The sequence below is a fragment of the Apis mellifera genome, linkage group LG6, assembly GCF_003254395.2.
Source record: "Apis mellifera strain DH4 linkage group LG6, Amel_HAv3.1, whole genome shotgun sequence".
NCBI classification, from domain to species: domain Eukaryota; kingdom Metazoa; phylum Arthropoda; class Insecta; order Hymenoptera; family Apidae; genus Apis; species Apis mellifera.
Genome location: NC_037643.1, coordinates 17,729,643 through 17,751,222, shown reverse-complemented (window position 1 = coordinate 17,751,222; position 21,580 = coordinate 17,729,643). Strand labels below are relative to the sequence as shown.

At 36.5% G+C, this 21,580-nt stretch overlaps 1 protein-coding gene across 1 annotated transcript in view; it reads right to left on the bottom strand.

Moving 5' to 3' along the window:
* Positions 1-195: 195 nt before the first annotated feature.
* LOC726338 (nuclear pore complex protein Nup88) overlaps positions 196-21,580 on the bottom strand; it is a 56,295-nt gene continuing 34,910 nt past the window's right edge. Inside the window, exons 2-13 of the mRNA XM_001122083.5 lie at positions 16,174-16,343; positions 4,707-4,805; positions 4,262-4,448; positions 4,094-4,191; positions 3,732-3,924; positions 3,168-3,328; positions 2,743-2,828; positions 2,284-2,528; positions 1,038-1,142; positions 749-975; positions 380-625; positions 196-298 (exon numbers count right to left, since the gene is read on the bottom strand). Coding sequence (XP_001122083.2) covers positions 235-298; positions 380-625; positions 749-975; positions 1,038-1,142; positions 2,284-2,528; positions 2,743-2,828; positions 3,168-3,328; positions 3,732-3,924; positions 4,094-4,191; positions 4,262-4,448; positions 4,707-4,805; positions 16,174-16,343 — 1,881 coding nt within the window. The 3' untranslated portion in view covers positions 196-234. The remainder of the gene's footprint in view (positions 299-379; positions 626-748; positions 976-1,037; positions 1,143-2,283; positions 2,529-2,742; positions 2,829-3,167; positions 3,329-3,731; positions 3,925-4,093; positions 4,192-4,261; positions 4,449-4,706; positions 4,806-16,173; positions 16,344-21,580) is intronic.

The window sequence follows — 21,580 nt, the reverse complement described above, 5'->3', positions numbered from 1 at the left end:
TGTGTATGTTCTAAATAAATTCTATATTAATATTTAAAAAAGATATTCAACGCAAGAAGTATTCTTTACATTAATAATGTGGCTAAATAATACAAATGTATAGCTAGTATAATAAATTATTTTGCAAATAAAAACATTTTTTATTGTAAGAAATGTTATATTTTAAATTAAAATAGTAAAATTTTTACAATTATTTAGCATTTTTTATATTTAATATTTTTTTTATCGTTCGATTTAAATACTTACTTCTTCCTCGAATTTTTTAACTTCCATAATTAATTCTTTTATATCTTTTGCCCTGTAAAATAAAAAAAAAATAGATTTTATCATTTACATTCTTAATTAATATATTTTTATAAAGATACACAAGAAAACATACATTTGTCCAAGAGTGTTTTTGATTATTTTTTCCTGATCATCTTTAAAAACAATTTCTTTTTTATCTTCAATGCTTTCATTATTCTCCGTATGTCCAATTTGTTCTGATTTTTTCTTTAAATCCAAAAGTCTGATTTTCATTACTTCTATTTTCATTTCCATTTTCCTTAATTCCTCTGCTTCTGCTCTTTCTATAGGAGTCATAGAAGGTTCCTTGTAATTTACTAATCGTAATACCTCTTTTGCTCTACAAATTTATAAATTTATGATAATAAAATATGCTCTCTTTTTCTCTCGCATCCCCCCCCCCCTTAAATTATTTCGCAAATATTTTCTAATGCGATTAAAAATAAAAGAATAAAATACTTACTTTTGTGCTAATTTCTCTTGTTCATCTTTAATATCTTCGTAACGTTCAGCCAATCGTTCAGCAGTTTGATGCAATTCTTTCTTCGTTTCTATTAAAGTCTCTAGATCTTTAAGTAATTGGATTTTCATTACTTTTAACGCACGCACCTTTTTACCGATTTCTTCTCGTACAGTGTCATGTTTAACAAAATGTTCTTTACGAAAAATATCCGTTGCATGATATAAAAGCTAATAATAAAAAACATTTGTTTAGTTTTTATCTAAATAAATATAATTTATTCGTTCAATACCTGTAAACTCTCTCGTGGAGATTTCGAGCCAACTTTGATAAGGGGTTGTGATGTTTCATGTTTTAATAATTTTTTTATGTACACGTCGAATTCCTCTTTATTCACCTTTAGATAATAAAATATTAATTATTAGTTAGTTATTGAAAAATAATGAAAAATATGATAATATGAATATGAAAAATATATAAAAAATAATATTATTTTTTCTTAATAATTTTTTTTAATCTTGTTTTAATTTCGGCATGACAATTTATTTCCATATCTCTTTTTTATAAAAATTTTTGACTTTTTATTAAAAATAAACGTGAAACCGGTCGACAAATACAAAATAATATATACATTTACTATATAAAAGTATAATTATGTCTTTATGCATTATAGTTTCTATGTTATACGTGATATAATAATTAATTACGAAATAACAAACAATTTTTTCGAATAAGCTATAGAAGTTATAGAATAATTTTTTTTCTCTTTTTGATTTTCTTTCTTTTAATAAATTTAAATCATAATTTTTTTTTTTATTCATTACTTATAAAAGATTTTTTTTTAAATTTTTTATTTAAAAAAAATGTATGAAAAGATATTTTAAGCATATTTTAATATTCAAATAGTAATTAAGTGATATAATAATTATTATATATATTTTTGAGCAAAAATTTAAAGAATAGGTAAAGAATATATATTTTATTATTTTTAAATCTAATTTCTTTCTTTAAATTACAACCCTCCCCAAGCATACACAAAAAAAAAATTATATAATGCAAAAAATAAATGATAACTTTTTGTTCAATATTTTTGAATAGATATTTTTAGCTAATTTGAGCTAATGGAATAAGAAAATAAAGATATAAAAATAATCAATGAATAAATAATACAAGATAATTAAAAAATAAAAAAAAAATAATAATAATAATTATAATGGAACATTTTTATTATTTTATTATTTTATTTGAATTTTATAATTGATATATAATATGTATATATTATTGTTATATATTATTCATTATTTTTCATATTCGATATTTTTATATTATTTATTCTTATTATTTTATTTATCAGTTTAAAATAATAAATTTTAAATAATAAAGAAGATTTTATATAGTTTTTTAATTGTTAAAAAAAATTAAACTTATTAATAATACTAACTCTATTATTAATATTATTAACTATATAATAATTGGTCTCTTTTCAGAAATTTATTAATGGATTATAATTTAAAAAAATTGGCAATGATATTACTCACTTTTTCCTTTTTATCAATTACAGGTTCTGGCGGTTCAATTTTTGGAAAGTAATAAAGATCGATAACACAACGGACAACAATATCACCAGTGTGTAACAAAGCTATCAAAACACATGGCTCTTGAAGAAGTCCGAATCCAAGAATTGGAGTAGATTCGTTCGCTTGTGTATGTTTAGTTCTTCTACAAATTAAATATTGCGAACTGGATTGATTCGAAAGTGATGGTAAACGAGCATCTTCGTTTTCTGAAAAAAAAAAAAAGAAAAAAAAGAAAAAGAAAAATTTATTTAGAAACATTTAATGTTTAAATGAAAAAAAATTCAACTATATATATATAATAAAATTTTATTTTACATTTAATATTTAATATTTATTTTTACTGTTGATCTTTACAGATAGAGATTATAGAATAATATTCGTAAAAGATATCCAGAAATAAAAAATGGTTTGTTTTCTTACCTTTTGGTGAGTTGATGTATTCCAGTAATTGAGAAACCATTGGTAAACTAATCATATGGATTCCAGCATTATGAGAACAAAAATACCTACGAATAAATTTTGTTCAATAATGGAATATATGTATTTTTCTTTTTTTTTATATTCTAAGAATAAATAATGAATCCAGAGAGAGAGATGATGAAAAAAGAGAATGTAACGCGATATTTTACTTTATAGGTTTAAAAATATTTTCTCGATATTCAATATTAAATGATAAATGTAGGATACATTTTATTTGAATTATTTGGTAAATGACAATTATTAATAAGTTTTATAACAAGAAAGAAGTGTTTGAGAAATATTAGATATTCGATAGATGAAAGTAAAAAGAAGAAATATCGATGTAATATGTGTTTTCATTTCATTGTTCAATCGTAAAAATTTACCTTGACCTATTACCCTTGTCAGCGCGAATATGTATCGGACAATTATATTTTTCATCTTCATCCGCGAAAAAAAGACCTAATTCTATTTCGACGCACTCGTATACATATAAAGCCTCTTCTGGTGTGTAAAGATTATACGTAGAATCATATTGTGACCAAGACTGAAACTCACAGTTATCCATTAAATACAAAGAATTAAATAATATCAATTAATTTCGAATCTTATTTTTTTTTTTAATATTTACATTTAGCATTAATATTTATACATTTCTGCAAGAAGATTATTTTATGAATAAATTTTTGTCACTAAATTCATATTTATTTTGCTATTTTTCAATCATGTTCACTATCTTTTGTGCATCATTATTGATCGTGATATATTTTCGATAAATCTTTTGTGTTTAATAATATTTGTTTATTAAAGATTACATGTAAATAAACATGTAATTTAAATATTTAAATATTTTTATAACAAGTTATTTTAAACTAAAGTATTTCCTCAATACTTAGTTTAAAAAGCGTGTATATAGAGTTATTATATATTTATATTTCAAATATACTCACTTTTCTATCGTTATCGTCATCGATCAATTCATCTTTCAACAAAATCGCGTGGTAAATCTTTCCAGTACACGTGGCAATAATTACTATCGGAGGGGTAGTTTGTAAACACATTATGGAACAGGAATCTATTCCGTAATTGTCGTCGACTGGAGGATATATAGAGAGTGATTCCGATACCACTGGGTTTTCATGACTTGATAAAATAAAAATAAACATTATAAATATATTTTAAATGATACGATTATATCGTTTTAAAAAAGTTTTGATTAATTGATTAAAATAAATTCTTTTTTCACAATCCATTCTAACATCCAATTTTATTAATTTGTAGGACGAATAAAACGATAAAAAGAAAGACGTACGTATCGTGTAATATGTTGCCACGAACAATGCGTACTTCTCCATTTCCACGTAGAACAAGAATGGGCCATTCAATTTGATTCCAATCGACAACGTTATCCTATGGATAATTTTTAGTCGAATTTCACAATTGGTAATGTACACGAATATTTCATATTTTTATACCATACCTTATTGATATCTTTACCGATGAACATTTCAGGTTTACAGAGAGTAGGTGTAGCGAAATCAAAATCCACCGCTGTATCGCCTAAAGAGGTGAAATCTGGTATTTTAGATGGTGAACCGAACGGTACACGGCCAACTTTCCAACTTCTTATTAGCCTTGGCTTGTTACCCAATTCGCATTCGTACAAGCTACGAAAAAATTAAAATTATATATCATTCAGATGTTTTCTACTTTTAGATATCTAACGATAGAAATTTTGTACGCGTTAGATGAAATTTTTTTATCGCGTTAAATAAAAATTTAAATAACATTTTGATAACATTAAATAATTGATAAAAAATATTGAAAATATGAACGTTACACGTCAATTACATACGAAAAAGAAGAAGAAGATAAAATTATATAAAAATTTTATTATTTATTGAATAAAAATATTTTTTAATTACCGGAATGTATTTTCGGATGTTAAAATTAACAAATGAGAGTCATTCGTAGAACCTGGATGCCATCTTGCTTTTCGAATATCTATCGTTTCATTGTAAACCCTGAAAAATGGAAAAGGATAAAGATGCTTATTAACATACGCATAAATATGAATCTCTTATCGTTTTACGATATCGTTTAATATCATTTATTTATTCTAGTATGACTTATATTAAAATATCGTTAAAATGAGTTACAAATTTTTTAAATTTGGATGAAATTTGTTGTCGTAGTAGGAATGGTAATATTCATATTATTAAATACAATTAAGACATCGCGTGTCCGATAACTGCGAATGAACGTTTATATCAAGTGATCGATCTATCCAAATTTTCGCGCGAAGGGTAATGTAACGTTCTCCATAATTGTCAATTGTTTGCGGCATAAAAAAATCTAATTTTATTTGTACGTAAAATACTTTTTAAAAATTATTAATCTTGAAAAAATCCTTTCGCGATCGAGACATGGAGTTTTATCCATCACGAAACATGCAAACGCCATAATTATTCATATCGTCCTACATCTAATGAGAGCTATTCATAAATAATATCATCGAATGATTATGATATATATAATAATAATAAAACGATTCACGATAATCTTGACATCTCATTCGTCATATCGTGATGGTCACAGACATTATGGAAGAGAAAAGGGACTAGATATCGATTAAATTTATTTTTTATTTATTTATTTAATCGATTACAAATACTCCCTTCAACCATTTCTTAAAGGAGAAACAAAAAGAAATTAAAAAATTTTAAAAAAATATGGCAAATAAAATATAAGGGAATCTATTCGTTAGAAAAATCGTCTTCATCATGCTATATAAAGATTTTAGACTTATTTTAATTCTGATTGCTGATGAAATGAACAAAAAAAAAAAAGGAAACGAATGACGCAACAACATTTAATATCAAACACAGCGATATAATAATACGATCATAATTCGTACAATAAAGCTTATATTACAGATTTATATTGAAAAAAAATCGAAAATTTGAAGAAATCATTCAAGTCTAAAAGATAAAGATTATTGAAGCATAAGAAAAAAATTTTTTTTTTTAATTTTTCATCTTTATATATCTCGTTCATTCGTCCGAGGACATCCGTTTTTTGGGCATATACTCGTTAAAATTTAAATAAATGGGGGAGAAATATATATATATCGTTAAATTGACAAAACTCGATGAATTTTCTCAAAAAAAAAAAAAAAAAAAAAAAAAAAAAAAGAAAGAGAGAAAAAAGAGAAAAGAAATACCGTTTTGTCCTTAAAGTGATAATTATTTCTTTGACGGATAAAAAAAAAAACTTTTAATTTCGCGTTTAATGCATTCGCGTCGACAACTAAAGGCCGATTTTTCTTTTTTCAAAAAGAAAATTATTTATATCGAAGATACGCGTAATTGGAAGAGAGCGAACAAAGTGTCGAAAGCAACGTTAACATCTGTTGTCCCGTTGCTTAGTTTTTCAGACGTGTCGTTATTTAACGCAAATTACCCTAATCTTTCACGATCGTCGTACCCTCGGCGCGTAACGAAGGAATACACCAAAGCATCACGATGTTTGTTTTTCACAGGGACGAGCCGCCGGGATGCGGCGACGATGGTCGCCTACATTTCGTATATTTTATTATTACTCTCGCACTTTCCGTGGCTGGACACGGTAACGCTGGTAAAAGGGGTTGACGGTGGTTAGCCGTGGCCGTTATTAATGTCCACGGCACAGCGTTGGCAAGGGGTTGGGGAAGGAGGGAGGGAGGGAGGGAAGGAGAGGCAAGAAAAAGAGAGAATCAGGCAGAAAAAGCGGGAGAAAGGGGTTTGACGCAAATGGAGAACGAGGAGGGGAAGAGGATGAGGAGGGTTGAAAAAAAAAAAGAAAAAAGAAAGAAAAAAATCGATGGGCATAGGGTATCGTCGGCAACGACTGGTTACACTGGATATACTAACGACAAGGACGAAAGCAACTTTACCATCACCCAACGTTACCCAACGCCCCGTTGCAAAAGCACGCCAGGATTCTTAATAATTGATAAAAATGTACGCACGCACGTACCGATAGGGAGAGGGGGATAGGAGAGGATAGAGAGAGGGAGGAAGGGAGAAGGAGGGAGAGAGGGAAAGAGAAAGAGAGAGAGAAAGAGAGTCGGTCGAAAACCAGACGACGTGGTCAACCCCAGCGCCTCGGCTCACTCCCTCCCCTCCTCTCTGTTCCTCCCATCCCTTCCGTTCGCGTCGCATCCCTCTCTTCGTTCGTTTTCCCTCTACCAAGTCGCTTTTCTCTGTTCACCTTTTGTGCGCCCAACCTTTCATGCTTCGTTGACAAAGGCACACGCAACGATTTATTCGCACTTTGCACCGCAGCCTCGCGGGGATTTTTCTTCGTTCTGTCACAATTTTGGTATTATCAAAATTTATGGTCACCCCTACGCGAACCACTGGACCATACGTGTTCCCTATCCCCATCAACCACGACCATCACCAACGCGTTTCTAAATACTACGAAATTTCATCGTGATCTTTCGTCGTCTCCCTCATTTTTTTTCTTTTTTTTCCCCCTTTTCCCCTTGGAATTTGTAACCAAATAGCAGTAGCAAGACGAGCGTTCTTTTCGAAAAGGATTTCGATCGTTCGATCAGGAGATTGAAAATTGAAAATTATCGTATCGTATGATAGAGAATCGACAATATACGATGAGTTATAAAAAAAGAAATGGATGATAAATGAAAGATAATAAAAAAAACCGATAATAAAAATGTCGGAGAGATAAGAGGATTAGAACGAAATTGTTATTGAACGATGGGAGAATAAATATATAAGAGAGAAATGGATAATTGAAAGATGGATGGATAGATGGATAAAAAATGAGATTGGATCCGAATCGAGGCGTGAAACATCGGGATCGTTGGATAATCGAAGAACAATTTAGATTATTAGATCGAATAGCGTTCCGAGGTGGTGAAATCTCTGAAGATGATATTCTCAGGTATGTTGTTTCATTACAGTCTCAATTACAAATCTGACAGGGTCCATTATCTCAAAGGAGAAAAATGTCTAATAATGCTCGAATTTTTCGACGCGAAGCACGCGAAAGAGGCGGCTATACGCGCGGCGGTGTGAGCCATCACGGAAAGAAAAGAAAGAGAGGCACGGGCAGCTGCTCGAATCTAATTAAGAAATTCTTACACGGCGGTGCCGCGCATTCTGCCACACCCTTGCTCGCGTCCGCGTACTTGTACGTTTCTCTCGTCGGAGCCGGTCTAGAAAAAATTAAAAATAATTTTTCCTACATAAACGTATTAACCTCGGGCGGAGCGGAGCTTTTTACGCCGCGCTTTCCTTCCAATTTGTACAAAGAATGGCGCGGACCTGACTTCAAAGCGGATCTTACGCGATGTCGTATCATTTTGTTCTAGAAACTTTTCCGTCCTTCTAGCATTTCCCTTCGTGTTGCCTGCTTAAGTTACCTGCGCGCTTCCGTCGCGGCTTTTCACCGACCCCGCTTAATCCTCCCGTCTTCTCCCCGATAATTTACCCAGCTTGTTTGTTCACTTGCTCGCTTTTCTTCCACCTCGCTGCGTTCAATTGTCTTCGAATTTGCTCCATCTAAAATCTTACCGTTGACAGTTTTCCCCTCCTCTCCCGCATTCTCGCATCTACTCGAAACCATTTTTCTCTCTTTCATATTTTTATTTGAATTTTTCGGAAGAAAGCGAAATCTTGTCTTTGATTCTATCTCGGGGAAGGCCGTGCAAGGGGGAGGGGGGAGGAGAGGGAGAATTTTTTCGCGAAATTTTTGCGGCAAAACGATTCGATTAACAGCGAGCAAGAAGCGGATGATCGGACGAATCGGATGAAAATCGGAAATGAAACGTAATCAAAGTTTCTACCGAGTAGGATATCAATTCGACCATGATTAAGACCGGAAGAGAAATCCGGTCGCGCGTATGAGCATTAATGGCTTTATAATCTGATGAATTTTTAGGTTAAGCGACCGGTGGGAGAGAGATTCGGATAGATTTTTTTTCTCGCCGAGATTTATCGCCGAGAAGGAAAACGGGAGAGTTCGTTACTACTTATCTTTCGTTCGTCGCGTTATCCACCGAAATACATTTTCATTTTTCGTTCCGATCGAAACGAACGAGCAACCGATTATGAACAAAATTTCATACGCGCATCATAAGTTGAAATAAAATCAAAAATTTTGCGATGTAAGCCATCGAGATTATCTTGTCTTATAATTGTTCAACTCGGCTCAATTGTTGAACAGTAGAAAAAATTCAACGTTCAGTACGTAAGAAATTGTACAATAGCGTGCATATCATTATATGCTTTTGATTAATCTATTTATCATGTATTTATATAAACGGGATGAAATAAGATCACAAATGAAAGACACGAATGAAATTGAATACGCTTCGTATTGTTTTTTTCCATTGTCGAATCAAATACTCGTATACTCGATGATACTTTTACTAGATCGTGATCGAAAAAAAAAATAAATAAATATCTTGTATAGACATAGACATAAATAGAAAGTAGCAGATACTTATTTAATCGACATGAATATTCGGTAAGAAAGTGGAGTACTTAATTCCGCTCGGTGGTCCCGTAACGACGTAATATCGTTCGGTTACTCGGAATATTTTTATTACGTTCCCGCGGTGGCATGCCACGTAACGGAGGGTGGTTAGGGGAGCGACGACAACAGGGTAGTCGAGGGGGCGGTACGGTTTACCGGGCTTAGGAAGCTATGCTCACGATATAACGAGAGCCATTATGATAAGCGGATGCATAGATTAGACATAACTCGTTAACCCCGCTGTGTACGACGTTTACGCGATGAAAGACGAGGTATCGGTAATCAACGATGCTTCCATCTCTCGGCGAACGAAGCGCCTCTTCATCCTCTCTGTCTCTCTTTCTTTCTCTTTCGTTCGACAAACTATTTAAAAATTTGCAAAAAAATCAATCGTGAAAATTATATCCGTAACGTATCGTATCGTCGGGTTTTTCGCGCGATACATTATCATGTAGATAACTGATGATATAAAAATCATTTGACGCAGACGTTCTTATCCATTTTAAATCGTATCGACATTGTATCGCCCGTCAACGATTCGTATATGATTTGAATCCATCTGAATCTGAATTTTGACAAGGCGTAAGCGAAAAGAGTGGCGAGAAGGATAGTTGGCATCTTTGTTGCGGCTCGTGGATGGGCGATGGTAAAGGAAGACGCGAGAACAAGGGTGTGAGGATGGCCCATAAAATCGGGATGTTACGCAAAATATAACGAGCAACGTTCCGCTGGGCTGGCTGACGCTCCTGTCGTAATTCATTCGGCTCTCGCTTGCGTTCGCCTTCCCGACGACACCTGCGTCGGCAACTAAGCCCGTTAATTCTCGAGGTTGCGTCGCGCTTTCATCGCGGCCATCGGTTTCCAACGCCGTCTTCCTTCCCCGTTACTTTCCACCTCCGTCCCTGCCTCTAGATCTTCCGCCCGCGACGCGAACCAGTTCACACTCGAAATACCTAAATTCTTCGTTCTTAAGCCTGACGATTGCTCTCCTTTTTTATCTCTATCGCGAAAAGCTAAAATCAATCCGCGAGAGATGAATATCGATAATCACTTTGTGTATCGAACGATATATAAACGTCGTTGAAAACTGTTCTACAGCGCCAAAGTTTAATGGGATTTGATCAAGAAACAAATATTTATTTATATATCTTTAATTGTTGTCTTTAATTATATTTTTTGTCAATTACTTTTTTATTCGATCAAATTTGACATCTAAATAAAATATTGATATTACGCAAGTATTTCTATTTGTATCTATATCGGTATAATCGGTGATGATGGAAAAAATTTCAGATCAAATTTATTAACTCGTATCGTATTTCGCTTGAATTTTCACTTATCGGATAAAAGAAAAAAATTTCCCTAACTATACTATACCCTCGATCAGAAAAAAAGAAAAAAAAAAGAAAGAAAGAAAGAAAGAAGGATAGATTGTCACGTGAATTCTCGATTCTCGGACACGGCGGAAATCATGCAAACGAGCCAGATCTGATAGAGTGGGAAGGAAGGAAGGATCGGAGGGTGAGGAAAAAGGAGCGACAAAAGCTCGGCATTCGGGACAAAGAGTGAGAAAGGTGGAGAGGGAGGAAGAGAAAAGGAAGGAAAATGTAAGGTCCACGGTGCGGGAGCCTCTCTACCTGGGCACACGTACCGCGGTAATTAAAAGAACCGACAGATGTCTCTCTTTTACAGTCGGGTTTTATTTCGTTACGACGCGACGACAACGACGACGTCCAGGACAATGACGACACGGACCACCAAAATGCGTCTCGCGTATTTAAATTTTCCACCGACGTTCCGGCTGTTCCGGAATTCTTTGATTAGAAGAGAAGCCTGGTTGTAGATGCCTGGAGGCGTAGCGCGATTACTCAAGTGCGTGTTTTTTCCACGGCGTAGACGCCCGCGTCTTCCTCCCCTTTTTTCCGTTTTCATGCGCCAACTTGGCGCACGTTTGTGCGCGCATAATAGAATGCCAACTTTCTTTCATTCGCATTGCCGACAAACCCCGCGAGGAAACGCGGGGAAAGGCCATTTAAGGCCCGCATTGTTCGCGTTAGTAATCTTCGAGATTCGAATCCTCGTAACCGTAGATAGAAAGCGCGTTTTGACACGCGTTTATAATTATCCAACGTAATTGTATCGTTTGTTTGTTGCGAATATTACGATATCGAGATGATGCATAACGATTCGTATCATCTAATATAAGGATAAGAATAATTAATCTTTATCGAAAGATACGATAAAAAGTCCTATGTAACAGCGACGAATTGGAATCCTCTTTAATCTTTCGTTGATCGCCGTTTATTCGTTTCATTCTCTCTTTTTTCTTTTTTTTCCTTTTTTGTTATTTTTTTTCCTTTTTATTTTTTTCCTTTTTTTTTTAACCGCTGATTCGACGAGAAATATCGTTCGGCCGGCAATAAAGTTTCGCGGTGCGGGGCTGATAAAGCGCGACGCGCATACCGGACGATGGGGAGTGGGGAGGATGGTCGCACGCGGTTTCTATATTTTTCTCCTCGGCGTGGTGACATTTTTCAAAAGGCGTGGATATCATCGGGGACCATCTAAATCATCCCGACGCGTGCTCGAGCACGACGCACCCTATGCTCGGCCTTCGCAAACACGCCCCTCTTACCGATTTACCCTCACCCTTCCCCCCCCCTCGAAAACACAGCGGCCTATGTTGGAAAAGCGGTGATTTTCGTTAACGCTTGCTCATCGAAAAAAAGTTGGCCGAAAAAAAGGAATAAAGGGGGAGTAGAGGGGAGGTTTGAACGGTGAGGTCAGGTCAGGAGGGTGGCGATGCGGAAGTGGAGACACGTGGGGGATGGGTGGACGCGAATGTGGATTACCGTGGGCCGAATGTACGAGTGGACCGTGCGTGGTTCTCCGAGATTAGCCTCGGCTTTATATCGGGATTACATATGTAAAACCATTAGGTTAAATCATTTTTTAAATAAACGCATCCTATCCCCTTTCGTCGCCGGTGGCCGGGACCGGCGACGGGACAGATACGAGGCTGCTCTCCAACACCCCTTCCCGAATCAAAGGGTGGATGGTGGTTAGTCGCGGTGGTTCCGTGCGTGCCACTAAAATATTCCGTAGCACGTACGCCACGTGCTTCCGGATCTCTTGGCGATCTCGTTTCCCAAATTCTTCCATCTCCTCGTCGATCCAATTTTTTCCCATTTATTTCGATTTTAGCAAAATATCCATTTACGGATGCGAAAAATAAAAGTATCGTCTTACGATACTTTACATTTTAAAATATTAATATTTTTAAAAGGAAAAAAAAAAAAAAGAAACGATTTCTTTCTCGATTCACATATACATATATTCGCATATATTTCGAAATATATCTTAAACGTATTAAAAAAAAAAAAAAAAGAAGCAAAAAGAAAAAGAGGCAAATTGTATTTTTGCGTCCCTCTTTTTCGCGAAAACAAGTATATAGGCGAGAATCTCGAAAAATAGAATCCTCGGACAAGAACGCGACATTAGAGGTTTACGAGGCGAGATACTCGAGGGACGATTCGAAGGAATCGTTCGTCGAAAGTGGAATGGTTGAGTGGCGCGAGAGGTGAAAATTATTCATAAACGTAGGCCGGTTCGTGTACGTAGGCCGAAGCTAAAATCTAGCGAATATTAAGGTAGAAGAGGTGGTCCCAAACCGCATAATAAACGCATAACGGTAATCCTTAAAACAATAATTAGCCGCGAGAGCCAACCAACAGGCGACCATCTTCCACCACCGGTGCGGTGCGGTGTGCACGAAATAACTACGCTGCTACGGACTTTCGTAGTCCGTTTCCCGAATTAATACCGCGATTCGCGATACCACGCGTTGCGACTTATCTACTACGATACAAATTATACGCGCGAATACATTACACTTTTTTCTCGTTTTCTTTCGATTCGCGCCTTCGATGTTCGTTCCGATGGAAAAACAAGTCGTTGCGATGAAGGAGTGGATCGAAGTTAAGATCGAGTTTAAGATAATATAATTAGGATGTAAAAATATCCAAATATATTTTGGATCTATTAATTTTATATTTTGGATATTTCAGAAATAAAAAAAAGAAAAAAAATGTCGTTCTGCAATGAACCGGTTAAAGAGCGGAGGCCGATAAAATCTTAGGTCCCCTCTTTGTCGTTCGCAAAATGCAAGTTTCGAAGAGAAAGTCTGAAGAAGGGAGAAAGAGAAAAGAAGAGGTTTTGGACGGCGGAGGCCGAAGAGTGGAGGAAGTGGTAATAGTTTTAATCCGGTGTCTTTGAAGTCGGGATTTGGTGGCGTAGCAGTTAGTGGCTGCTGGTAAGTCCAAGCGAACCCACTTCGCACTCTGATATCATAATCCGAATAATCACTATTATTGCCGTCATTTGCTTAATCCAAAGCTCGGTCGCTCGGTTTTCCACGCTTCGAAGCTTGGGATCTGTTGGCCGATGAGCATGCACCGAAATATTCCCCGTATCGAAACTATTTTTCCTTCATTTTTCGCAAATATTTGTTTGAAAATTGCTCGATTTTTTTCTTATTAGAAAACAAAATTGAGTAAAATGCGATTTATTCAATCCTCGTGGCAAAATGATACTACGACGTTTTATCGAGTGGAATTTATGGTATCGCGTACATTTTGAACGACGTACGTTTATACTTTGCGTTCGATAAAGTCGGGACACGGATTCGAGTCGGGCGAGCGGAAGATCGAAATCGCGATTCATCGCGAGAAGAAGAAGGTAAAGAGAGGTTTGGGGCGCAACGTCTGAACTTTCGGTTCTTCGGGCGCAAATATCTGTCCGCGGTACTGGAAACTTCACGGGCAATAATGCATAAACTCCATTTAGGTATGTTTAAGCCGGGTGGAAGGAAGGAGACATTAAATCCCCGAGATTCGTTCTAATGGCTGCGACTCTCTTACAAAGTGTTCCGTGGCTCTTTTGCTTCGTACATTTAACGGGGGGTTACGCGTGCGTTCCTTATAAATTCCCTCGATCCTCGGTGTGCGGCCGGGTGTCGGGGAGCAAAGTAGAATCGCTTAAGTGAAATAACGAAAAAACTTTAGCATAAACTGCCGCTCTTAATTTGACCAGTTTGTTCAGCTTGCCCCGCGGTTCATGGGGCTAAACGTTTCGTTCGTTTCCGGAAAAACTTGGGAATTATGAATTAGCGGGAAGTCGGCAGGAAGGTAATGCATTTATTCTGGACTGGACTTATTATGAAATTATAATGCAAAAGACAAGTTGGAGAGAAACCACGGCTACCCTTTTACACCGTTGAATTAAGTAGCATCGTCGTCCATCGTAATTCGAATTAATTACAATTTTCCTCCCGTTCGTTCCCTCGCGATATCTTTCATCCGTCTTTCTCCCGTCTTTTACAACAGTTAACCACCGATATCCGATAAGAATTAAGGGCAAAAGATATATCGAAAAATTACTTAAATTAAAAATAAAAATTAATAAATGAATCGCGATCGATCGATCGATCGTCGTTAAAAATATATAAAGTCGCAGAATTTACAGAATTTAAAACGAATTCCTTCGGTTTTTATTAATTTTCACATCGGAAAGATTCGTCCTCTATTCCTATTGTCCAATATTTATACATTTATACATTTAACTCGAATATCTCTGTTAGACTTAAGATGAAATTTAATTCGGATATTTTCACTTTCTAGCACGCCTCTTAATAACGACGCGTCGCAATGTGTTACGCAATCCCGTGTCAATGGGTAATCCTGAAGAAATAAAAGTGGAGGACACTTTTTGAAAATCTCTTCGAGATGCTAAGGGACGAGAAATTGGGAAAAAGTTCGCTCGGAAATACGAATACACACGTAGGGAAGTACTACGTTGGTTGAAGAATTGGATCGGGCGAAAGGCAGGTATTGGGAAAAAGTAGGTATGGAGGAACATGAGGTATAATCTCGAAACTCGCGGCTAATTGCGAAAGATTAGATAGGAGAAGGCGGAGATGCCGCCGTGACAGAGGTGGCGGGGAGGGTAATGTTACACAAGGCAGTAGTCTCGGTGGCATGTGTCGTTGATGAGGCGGTTAGTATTCAGCGGTGCTTTCCGAGCCTGGAACTTTTGAAAACTAACCGAGTAAAGCCACCTTAATTCCATAAGAGGGAGGCCAAAGGGGTTCGAGCGTCATCGTAACACCCTCTTAATTACAGGATATTAGGAGACGCCCACAGGAGCTACGGAGGTGCAGGAAGCCAGATAGTGCGATTTATTATTCGCGGTCTACCTTATCTCGCTTTTTAGGAGTCGGATTTCTTGGTCTGTAAACTTCCGCTCAAGGAGAGATTGATTCAGCGGGTTCGTTAGGTTCATTTTTCTCGATTCGTTAAGAAGAACGAACGAATATGTTTTTCATTTGCGTTAAATATTTATTTCATACGCGTATAGGCACGTACACACACACACACACACATACATACAGAATCTTAAACTTATTTCATGCCTTCAGCAATAAAGTAACTATTGTAGAGCGGATTTTCATCTACGCTAAGAAATAAGATTAATATATCACGGATCATGATATATGATCGTATATTTTTTCGAGCATCGAGCGTTATTCCAAAAACAAATATTATTAGAATGTAAAATAAAATTAAGTGTAATAATAATTAGCTGTGTCGGCGAGAAACGATCTCTCGGGATATGACTTGATTTTATAATATTTCGATATCGGGATAGTGAGACAAAATCTCAATAATGTGACAATTTGTAGTTTTTGATATGTTTTGAAGGAAGCTTGTGATGTATTCGTACGGAAGAGAATAAAGATAATAACGATCGCGATTGAATATTTGACGATGTGTAAATTTGATCGCAACTTACATGCAACGTATTTCCTTCTTTCCACCTTGGAACGCGCAATCTTTGCCCCATCTCTTAGGAAGTTCCATGATGACGAGGCCTAGATTACCCCATAATACCAGTTGCGTGCCAGTCTCGTTAATCAGTAGATGTTTTATTTCGAAAATCGGAGGATCGGTAGGTCGAAGTTTCTGAAAGTTTGATAAAACAGAAAAAAGATTAATAATTATTTCGGATTTGTTTATCGTCGATTTTTTCGCGTCGGGAAGATAAAAGGGAGGGAGGGGGGAAGGGGGGGGGGAATCGCAACGGTAATAAATGGTAAGTAGAATTGGATAAAAGTTTAATCGCTCGTACTCTTATCTCGACTGGTACTGCAATTTTAATTTTCGTACCGTAACGAGATAGGGGCGATCCCTGAAATTCTACTTTCACCCTCGCCGCGCATCGTCTATCGATTAATAAACTTTATAATACGATCCTGTTCCTCGTTTGTTTTCCAGTTTGATTTTTATCACGGCGGTCCGGGAAAAGAGCAGGTGCACGACAAGCCTCCTTCGCCCATGCCACCACCCTTACTCTCGGGATTTCTCTTTAACATCCCCTTGCCGCGATGCCTGCCACCCTCTTTCGCCTCGATATTTAATTTCGAACTAAGTTCGCGAACGAACGCGAACATCATTACAGGCCGGCATCCCCGTAGGTGGGGTATCGGCGCGTATCAAGGGGCAATTATTCTTTTACCCGAGGGTAGTTTTTGCCAAGACGATGAACGAGACCCGATGATATCGAATGTACTTCTTCTTCCTTCTTTCGTGCTTCTTTGATGGCAACCATGGAAATGAACCTGGGAGTTGGGATGATGTTTAAGAAAGATTTCTCAAATATCGATAGGAACGAGAAACAACGAAACTTTTAACTTCGAACCGCGTTGCGTAAGATTTCTTTTCGTCGTTCGATCGTAAAGTATGTTTATTTATTGTATTTTACGCATTATACAAATGAAAATTTGTACTTATATTTTCGTTCGAAACGAAAAATTGGCAGAGAGTATATTACTCCTCTACTATTATATTATTCCTGGAATATTCCTCCATTCGTTTTAAATGCGTAGAAATAACAACAATAACAACCACCATCAACAATAATAATAATAATAATAATAAAATATAAAACAAAATAAAAATATATGTACCGTGATATAATGTAATATACTTTCTAATAGTGATGGAATTGTAACGTTAAAAGGGTCGAAGAACGTACTTTAAAAATATCAATTTCTTGTTCCAGACAAAGAATCTCGACAACGACTAATACTACGCTACTCCCCGTTCACAAAATGTCCCGAGTAATAAAATCGTTTTTCGATCAAACCAGCTTCCCTTTTATCGCGTTTCATTTGCGGGGGAATAAAAGTGCGATGCTAAGCGTAGCGCCAAGGAAAGAGAGAGAGAGCCGAGTACGTTTAAAAGTTTTCTTCTCGTTAAGACTTGTTCTCTGGAGATCTCGGTGGTACGCAATGTGAACAAAAAGGAAAGAAAAAGAAAGAGGAAAAGTGTGTGTGTGTGTGTGCGCGCGCGCGTCCACCCTCTCATTCTCTTGCAGTTAGTAGAAACACATTTATTAACGGCAGCTCATCTCATCCCGTTGTTAAGTACCGGTAAGAGAGTGTTCTCTCTCTCTCTATCTCTCTCTTTCTTTTTCCTTTATCCTCTCAGCGAGAGTTCTCGTTCACTTTGGTAGCTGTCTGCGTCCCGTCCAAGGGTGAAGAGAAAAAAGACGCGAGATCGTCGACGCCTTATTAATTCGGAAGCCGAGGCTGGAGCGCAAGGAAGAAGGTGTCGCGCGGGAAGAGGAGCTCTTTGAAGAAATTAAAAGAACAGAGAGTATAATGTGAACACATCCATTCCCTGACCCTCTTTCTCCCTTCTCTCTTAACCCAACCCCTGTGCCGCCTGTTTCTCTGCCCCTCTCGTTACCACCATTAACTCCGCAACTGTTTCACGTTTCTGTTAAATGTCAGTCAGCCGGATGTCTCGAGTCTCGTCACGGTTTCTTCTAAAATCCGACGTATTATCGTTTATTCGCGATCCTTGCGTTTCCCCTCCCCTTCTTTATTCCCTCCTTCCTCGTTTTTCTTCTTCCTACTTATTGCCACCGGATTCCATGCCCGTTACCTTTCAACTTTAATGCCATTCCGAAACGAGATTGCGCGCGAGGGAATCCTCGTCGAAACGAGTTCGCTGGAAAACGCTTGCGGTGGAGAACCGCAATGAAACATAGAGCAATCACCGATGGGAACGAAAATCTTTCATATAATAATTGATTATTTTATTCGTTTAACGAGATCGAAAAAAAAAATCATTAAATTGTTTAATTGAAAAAAAAAGAAAAGAAAGAAAACGTTTCGACGTTATCCACGTTATTCGGTTTAATTCGTAGAAAATAGTTTATAAGATGCTTTATGCATTTATATACCATCTTACAACGTTAAACAATGCATAATGGGTAACGAGCTCAATTTTATAAAATCTTTATTTATCGTCGATTCGAGTTAGAATTTACGAGGAAGCAACGGTACGCGTGGTAGAAAAATTATACATTTCTTAATGGTAATTTGAAACGGTTATATTCAAAATTATATTAAAAATTATCAAAGGTGAAGTTACGAACAAATATTTTCTCGAGCCGAAAGTTTCATTTCCTTTTGAATGTAAAAATACCTTTCCATTCCTGCTAGACTTTATTTTAGACTTATATTTTTGAATTCGAACACAACGTAAATCGCGAATGTTTTACGTTTGTGTTTTACGTACGAAAACTTGAACACGATCTATAGTAAAATATTAATCTAGCCTTCGAATGAAAAAAAAAAAAAAAAAAAAAAAAAAAAGTTCGTCAAAGGTTAAAATTGTTAACCGCTCGAGTGTTTGGTAATATGAGGGGACGTGAAAAGTGTCAGAGCATTTAGTCCGTGTGTCGCACGAGCAACCCAAGCCGTTTCAAATAAACGGCTTTATTTTATATTAAAAGATTCAGATAGAATGTGACACATTGTAACATTATGAATAAACACATCAAATGTCTGGAAAAGAATGCGTTTCCTACTTCGTTGCATTCTCACGTTTAATTTAAAGACATTTTATAGAAATTTTACCACGAAGTCGAACGAAAAGAAATTTACAAAGACAACGTGTCTTTTTGTTGTATCATTGTAAACGTATAGCTAGATGGAGGAAAAGTTTAGAAGGGAAATACACAAAAAAATATTATTACGTTACGTCCAGACCGTAAACGTTGGATTCTTATTTTAAAATGCAAGGAGAAGATGTATGTGTTTTTCCCGTATTATTTTCCCTACTTACGAGCAATTTAACTTAATACAATAAACGTTTACATATTTCAAACGAATATAATTCTTAACCGAATTTAAAACAACAATCGTAATACCGCAATAAGAAATTTCATTCATTTCTGTAACCTCTTGTCCAATACACGTATATTACGCGTGAGTTACACGTATATTACGATTAATAACACAATGCGAATCTTTCTAAGTAGAGAATAAGTTTGGAATTTTAATTGATATCGAGATACGTAGATGAATTCGCAGTGTCTCGCATATAGCGTATATATACGCTTAGTATCAATGGACGGAGGATAGATTTTGTCATTGAAACGGAAAGTCATGGTCGTGAATGTTCTGCCAACGCTCTAAACCGCGACGAACGTAAAGACATATTGTTCGGGCGTAACAAGAAACCGTCGTCGGATTTTGGTGGAATGAAAAAGGGGAATATGGCAATCCGCGTAGCTATAACACGAGGCAGCGGGCCGAGCAAAGATGGCAAACGAGGACGTTAGCCGAATAATGCAAAACAAACCTCATTTGAGATATAGTCTGGCATTTGTCCATATTAAGGTGTGCCGTAAGGCTGCCTCGGCATTTTCGTTTCGCGCGTGTATGCGTGCGCGTACGCTTTGAAATTATATAGCGAGAGCATCAGTCGTCGTTAGTCAGCTCCTGCCGCATTCCGGTGTTAACTATGTGTATCTTGAGCACCCGTTACGTAGCCATTTATCAGTGAGTTCCTTCATACGTGTTATTTTCCGTGTTAAGATGCACAGTTTCGCGCGCGATATTTCACTTTGCCTTCACGTATCGTCTCTGTATTCCCCGTTAAAAAGGATTAACTTTACGCGGAATTTTGAAAAAATCGATCCATCGAGAGTTCTCTTTCTCTCATTTTTCTACATTTCTCCAGCTCCGTATTTTACTTCCGATGTACAACGAATAAACAAAACGGACGAATCAACGAATTGTATGTATTTTGCTCGTCGTTAGGGAGAAAAGAGGAATTACGCAGACAGACTACTATCGCGTCCGTATATTTCAACTTGTCATTGTGTCTCGTAGCAAGACTTTCATCGTGAGCGACACACGCAACTTTATATTAAGCGTAAGTTCTAAACTAATAAGACAACAGCGACGATAGGACGATCAGGGTGAACCGAAAGGGGTAGAGCGACGCAAGAAGGGTTCAAATTTTGGTGGTGAAGCTACAAAGCGGGTCACCGATTACGACGTTGATCGTTTATGAGAGAGATCCAAATTAGATAAGTTGAAGCAGCTTCCTCGTTTACCACTCGAGACCATTACTCTCCAAGAATTTCAATTAGGCATCATTTTCGAATTTACAAATCCTTCAAGCTATGCCTTAAACAATCCCCCGTGTCTCGTTACGAAATTACACGATGCTAAATTCTACAATTAGTAAAATTTCAACAAGGACGAGTTGATCTCCATCTTTTCGGTTTTAAACGAGACAAATTTTTCTTAATTTTTCTGAAAAAGCAGAGAGAGAGAGAGAGAGAAAGAGAAGAAAAATCGTTTTAAACGCGTAAATTTTTCTAAGAAAATAAATTTCTTTTTTTTTCAGCCACTTCACAGATTCGATCGACGACGATCTTAGCCGAGAATAGGAGAATAGGAAGGCTTGGTTGATTCGAAGGGGACATCGAGGAAGGATGGGAGGCAACGGCCGGTATACGCGTAGTTTTCAGAGAGAAAGAGACGAAAGGGAGGCCCGTTAGGTGGTCGACGTCGGATGTAAATTTGCATTGAACGAAATGAGGCGCTATGGGGCATTCCAGTCCGAAGTTAATAGCTTCCCAACGATTAACCGTATCCCTCCGTGCACCATGCCTCTTTCTCTCTTTTCCCATTCTAATCCTTTTCATTCCCCTAGTATTATTTTCTCTTTCTCTTCGCGTTTATTCCTTTTTCTCTCGCGTTCACCTCATTGCATCCTTCTTACTTATATATAGTACTTGACATCTATCCAACGTCTATATACGTATATACATATATGTATATGTATACACGCTTATACGTTTTAAAGGTTGCGAAATAATTGACTCGACCGAG